General features: G+C 46.5%; 1 protein-coding gene across 4 annotated transcripts in view; it reads right to left on the bottom strand.

Annotated features, from left to right (window-relative positions):
• Positions 1–6,000, bottom strand: part of hectd1 (HECT domain containing 1) — a 28,434-nt gene that overhangs the window by 4,794 nt on the left and 17,640 nt on the right. For 3 of the 4 annotated variants that reach the window (XM_017440400.3, XM_017440401.3, XM_017440399.3), the window contains exons 27-37: positions 4,094–4,315; positions 3,323–3,456; positions 3,043–3,199; positions 2,462–2,538; positions 2,157–2,308; positions 2,020–2,074; positions 1,720–1,942; positions 1,554–1,636; positions 797–924; positions 497–698; positions 266–403 (exon numbers count right to left, since the gene is read on the bottom strand). In XM_017440400.3, coding sequence (XP_017295889.1) covers positions 266–403; positions 497–698; positions 797–924; positions 1,554–1,636; positions 1,720–1,942; positions 2,020–2,074; positions 2,157–2,308; positions 2,462–2,538; positions 3,043–3,199; positions 3,323–3,456; positions 4,094–4,315 — 1,571 coding nt within the window. The remainder of the gene's footprint in view (positions 1–265; positions 404–496; positions 699–796; positions 925–1,553; positions 1,637–1,719; positions 1,943–2,019; positions 2,075–2,156; positions 2,309–2,461; positions 2,539–3,042; positions 3,200–3,322; positions 3,457–4,093; positions 4,316–6,000) is intronic. The other variant, XM_017440403.3, reaches the window with a different exon arrangement.

Genomic DNA, 6,000 nt, shown 5'->3' with positions numbered 1-6,000 from the left:
CTTACATCACATCTCAGCTTTAAAAGCTCAACTCCACACTCTCTGTTTCTGAATTGAGAAAGCTCCTCGGATGAGAAGCGAAACGTCTTCAGCTACAGAATAGAAGTCCAGTTGTTTTTGTTTTTTAACTTTTTTTGAATTTACCATGGCCTGGATGACTGAGAATCTACACCAGCATATCTTTCCTCTTGGTAATTTGATTTTCAGACCAGATGAATGAAAACAGAAATTATCAAAAAGAAAAACTCGGATCTCTGATTCGGACCTGTCGCGACTCGTCGTCAGGGAAGTCGTCGTCACACAGCCAGATCCCGAGAGACGTCCTCTGAAACTCGGCAGCAACCAGAGCGTAGAACTCCAGAGTCGGGCCGAGACCGGTTCCCTCCTCTCCCTGGAACTCCACCTGAACACAAGAAACCCAAACGGGTTTAACCTGCCGAGTCTGACGGGATTAAACCATCCGTCTGACAGTCACTGTTCCTTGGTGACCTCTCACCTCCAGGACGGACTTCCTGTCAGCGTGGATCTGCATGACTGACTCCGCCCACTCCATCATGGCGTCTCCTCGGGGGACTTTGACCCGCTCGTGTTTGAGCCGACCCACCCTGAAGTCTCCCGGGTCGTCCCGCCGCACCGTGGTGGACGGTCGGGAGCGCTCCATGGTGGCCTCCCGCCGGTTCTGCAGCCACACGATCGCCCTGGAGACGCACGACAAGCAGCCGTCAAAACGCTTCGCCCCGCGGTTCCTGGGCAGAACCGTGACCCACAAACACCCTCCCACCTTCACCCGACTCACCTGGAGGCCCCGAAGGCAGTGCAGGTGAAGTACAGCTGTCTGGTCTCAAAGGGGATGAGGAAAGGACACTTGGAGGTGAGCTGCTCACACCAGTCAGGCAGAGCACCGCTGGCGACGGCCAGAGGTTCCTAAAGGACGACAAAAAGACGCTCTGATCAGGGACGAACCGGTCTCTAAAGTCCAACAGGAAGCTGGGACTTCCTTTAGATAAACTGTGGAAGTTTGTAGAAATAAGAAGAGTTTATAAAAACACATTAAAGAGAGACAAACTGTGGTAAAACCTCCAAAATCATCAAATCTAAACTGATTCTGTAAAAACCATTAAACTGTTCCTGATCGAGCTGCATATTTGATGTTTGTTTCAGAATAAAACGAATCAAGAACAGACGCTGAGACGCTGCTTTAATGGGTTTATATCTGTACAGTTAATTATCTCCAGATCCACAACAAGCAGAACGCCTTGCTTTAATACTTTTACATAATTTTCTGCAGGTTTATGTTTACAAACAATAAAAAAAGAAGCTGATTTTGAACATTTTAACTCAAAGAAAAGGCCGACTGTGTTCCTGTTGATATTTCTGCAGACTGATGGATTTGTGGGTCGTAGAGACAACTATGGAGGTGTCTCCTCAACAGTCTTGTAGCCAAAGAAGAAACTGATGGACCGCCTACAGTACGTCCGTTTGACGGAGGGAGGATCAGGAATCAGATGTTTTACAGAAAACAGAAAAAGCTGCAGCTGAACAGAGACCCTGACCTCAATCTGCTGAAGGATCTTGGTGGTGACCTTCTTGCTGGTGAACTCCTCCGGAGACGCGTTAAACTGCAGCTCATCAACATCTGCACACAGAAACGGTTAAATTAAAGCCCAGAAACGTCGGCCTGAAAGATGGCTGCCGGTCGAACGTGCGCGGTCGCCGTACCCTCCTGTAAGGTGCGTGCGTTGGAGACAGAGTCCCTCCCGATGATGTACAGGATGCGCAGCAGCTGCAGGACGTCTTCCACGCCGCACGCGTTTTGGCTGCAGCCCGCTTTCGCCTGCGCCACTTCCCTCGCCCAGCCCAGGATCTCATTGCTCTGATTGGCCGAGCTCGGGCTCAGACCGCCGGACCGCCCCCCGCCCCAAGTGCTGTGTTCGAAGAACTCCTGCAAACAGGAAAAACGCAGGAGGTCAGCGTTTTTTTATTATTATTACTCAGATCTGTTTGGTGTTCAGAGCTCACCATCTTCCCTCCGTCTTTCTCTTTGTCGGAGTCCTTCAGCTCTCTGTACATTATCCTGCAGGACAACACAGCAGCGTGAAACCTCACAGCTCCCGTTAAACACCCGGTGCAATGAATGCGGCTGCGCAAACTTTTACGTGTATGTGGGCTCCCAGATGCGCCGCAGTTTGTCCGTCTTCACAGATCCGCTGCAGGACAGCTGCAGGAGCCGCTGCACGTAATAGAAGATCGTCAGCTTGAAGTTGGAGAGAGGAAGATCCACCTCCCGTGTCGTACCCAGCCCAGCCACCTGAGCGCGCACACACACACACACACACACACACACACACCATGTCACGGCGGTCCTCTGAAAGCAAGCCTTCAGCTGGTTCCACGGGTTCAGCACTTCAGATTAAAAGCAACTAAACTCACTTATTTAAAGCGTAGTAACTTCTTGTCTTACCTTCAGAGTGAGAGCGAGGTGAGGAGACGGAGCACACTCCACTTCCTCCCGAACCTCCGATCGGGGGGTCACTAAACCTACAGAGAGGGAATAACTTTTACTTAAACATTTTATTTTAGGATAAATCATCACAGCAGGGACCGCTGGTCATAAAAGGTTCTCTGCACGACCGGCGTAAACTCATGACTAAAAGCCAAAAATCCTATTTTTTCCCCAGTCAGTAAACACTCCAGGAAGTGGTGCGTTTGGTGCGATCAGAAATAAAATCTATAATGAAGTCAAACTTGTGCAGTAAATTCCTGTTTTTTAAGAAAATCACTGAAGTTTATTATGTCGTATAATGGATTCAATCTGGATAAATAAAAATAAATAAATCATTAAAAGCCCCAAATTATTGAAACTCACATCGAAGATGAGTGGATGGAAACTTCAGAGTTCAATATCTACATCCAGTCCTTAAGATGCCAAATTATGATGTAATAATTTTGTTTTTTGTGCAGATTTGTGTGTTTTGGGCCGGCCTGGAGTCAAACTCTACAGGAGTAACGTTTTAGGACTCGGGACAGATGTTCGGGTCGTACCTGGCGCAGGAATCTCCAGGTCAGTCGTCTGTTGGACGTTAGTTCTTCCTGGTCGCGGGTCGAAGGCGGGGACCAGAGCAGAAAACTGCCTCTTTAGGACAAAATCATCGTCCCACGTCCTCCTGCGTCCTCCTTTCGTCTCATACTCCTCCTCTTCCTGTAGGAAAGAACACACAAGCTCGTTCCATGGTCTGATGTCACTTCCTGTTAACGTTGATCTTATTTATGAGCCTGAAATTAAAACCAAAACAAGTCAGAAAATAAAAATCTGTGCACGAACCAAAACCTCCTCATACTCCTGGTCCTCCTGATTGTCGTCTTCGTTTTCGTCATCGTCATCGTCGGGCTCTGGGAGGTCCTCCTCGTCGTCCAGCTCGGCCAACAGTGTGTTGGCACGACAACTGTCCAGGAAGTCTTTACAGAAAGGACACAAAACGTCCAGAGTGAACAAAAGCGCCGTTTCACGTTCCTCGAAGGAATGCATATCGCCCGCCGCCTTGCATGACGAAGTTTTATAATAAAATCATGTTTTGCACATCGAGTCACATCTGGCAAACTTTGCAAAAACCTCATGCCATATGCTGACAGCACCCAGAGAGGGAATGACTCTCAGCTACGACCACACCAAATTTTAGCTCAAAACTTGTAAAAATTAGCCCAAAAGTTCAATCAGTGACTTAATAATTCATTTTGAGAGTTTCAATAAAATAAACATCCAGTGAATCATGAGACAGACCGGTCTTCATCTTACTGATGACTGAAGGTTTAACTCCGTAAACTTTAACCCAGAAGCAGATCTCAGGTTGGACAGCAACGTTATTTTGAAAAGACTTTCTAAGACCAGTAGAAACAAATGTAATAATTTAGAGCATTTGATGCTTAAGATAAAGATTATAAATGCTGTAAAATATGACAGATCTTAGATTTGTTTCCCTTAACTCTCATATAAATGACAAAAAATAAAAAAGCTTCATGCTGTGAGTCTCGTTAGAACATTAGTTAAAGCAGGCCGTGTGTGTGTGTGTGTGTGTGTGTGTGTGGGGCCACCAACCATAGAGAGAGAACTCAGCTTCCTGTCCTGTGTCACTCTCACTGGATGTGGACGTCAGGCTTGTTGTCAGGGTGTTGCTTAGCAACTGGCCCACTGACAGGCCCGTGGTAGCCGTGGCTACGTTATTGCCGCTGGTTACTATGGAAGTTGACATGGTAACGGTGGAGGTGGTGCCGGTGGTGGTGAGATTAGGAAAGCTCTGAGCGCCCATGAGAGGAGAAGCTGAAAACAAAACAAAAACAAACAAACAAACAAAAAAACCAAACAGCAGTTAGTCAGAAAACAACACAAAGACACAGCAGCACTGGTTGTTTGTTAGGCTGAATCTGCAGCTGGGCGTCAGGAGGCGTCTCAGGATCATCTGGGCCTCCTTCACACCGAAGGACAACCTGCTACACTCTTCTACACCTGGACCATCTGTCAGAACATGGCTGAATCCTGGGAAGTTCAGAAGTCCTCCTTCAGCTTAGTGCTCAACAAAGACGTTCTCCTGATCCCTCACTAAGATCTATACGTCAGGAGCACGCTGACCGCCGCACACCTACTCGCTCAGACCGAGCCGTACGATCGCACCCCAACTCGCCAACATGATTATAATTATTGTTCTCCGTTCCAGACTCAAACTCAGAGGAGATATTCTCTGTGGAAACTCAAAACCAGATTTGAAACTAGTTTCTATTCATTCATGTCTTCTCTGTCCTGTTGTGATGACTATTTCTTTATTTCTAGTTTTACTGTTGTCTTGTACAGCCCTTTGCTCAACTTAGGCAGTTTTTTTTTAACGTATTAATAAATAAATTTAAGTTATTATGACGCAGCGTCACTCCTGGAGCTCCTCCAGCCTCACCTGCACATCTCCAAGTCAGGTAAGACTCTTATTATTCAGGACAGAACTGAGACTGCAGTAACCAGAACAGCATGGGGAAGATTGAAGGACGGCTCAATCACGGCGGCCCCACACCACGGACACGACGCCACCGCCACCAGAATATTAAATCACTGTAACCATCTTGTGCACGCTCAACACCACTGTGGCCCGCTGCATTCCTAACGTGCACCTAAAGACCCTCCGCATGTCGGCGGGTTGGTCTTCCAGGTTTCGTTGTGCGGGGAACAGTCGTGTCACAGCAACAGGATTACGTTTCAGCCGGATTACACTACAGCGCACACAAAACACAGCGGGAAGGCCAAAGCAGAATAAGTGTATGTTTCAGCTAATTCACAGGAAATGAGGCGAAGAGACGCCATGCAGCAGAGCTGTGCAACAGCAGGGATGTGCTTTTAGACCTGTAACAGAATATTGTATTTCTTTATTGTAGCTTCCTGTTTGGATCATGACTTTGTTGCTGGTTTAAGGTGGAATCTCACTGAGCTGTGGCTGTTGGAGACACTGAGGTGCAAAAAAAGGGCAAATTTTCCTGTTTCCAGCCGTGAAACTATCGTTTATTCTGCAGATAATTTCCTTGCCCACCTCGGCAGCTTGTCATGATTTAATCTGCTGGAGTGCAGATTTAGAAACAAAGACAAGGAGATGTGGACTTGTTTCAAAAAACTATTATTTATCATCTGTACAGGTTGTAACTCTGGACATGTTTTTTGTGCGAGCAGAACTTCTGTCCAGGTGTCATAAAACAAACCCAGCAGACGTTTTGAGACATTTTGAAGACTTCCTCGTTCACCAGCTGGTCTCCATCAGTCACAGCCCAGCGAGATACTATCTTCAGTTTTTACATCACCTTTTAATAAATGCACATAATCTCTAACTTCTTTGATCAAGTCCAGAATAATTTTTTTTTTAGAATAAGTGATTCTGTTAAAAGCCTAATGAAGTTACTGACTGTGGCGGCCTTTAGCTGATAAAATAAATCATCTGATCCCTGTATTTCCTTTATTTATTTTATCAGTCA

This window comes from Kryptolebias marmoratus, linkage group LG10, assembly GCF_001649575.2.
Source record: "Kryptolebias marmoratus isolate JLee-2015 linkage group LG10, ASM164957v2, whole genome shotgun sequence".
NCBI classification, from domain to species: domain Eukaryota; kingdom Metazoa; phylum Chordata; class Actinopteri; order Cyprinodontiformes; family Rivulidae; genus Kryptolebias; species Kryptolebias marmoratus.
Note: the sequence above shows the minus strand (reverse complement) of the source record. Positions and strands in the feature narration are given on the sequence as shown.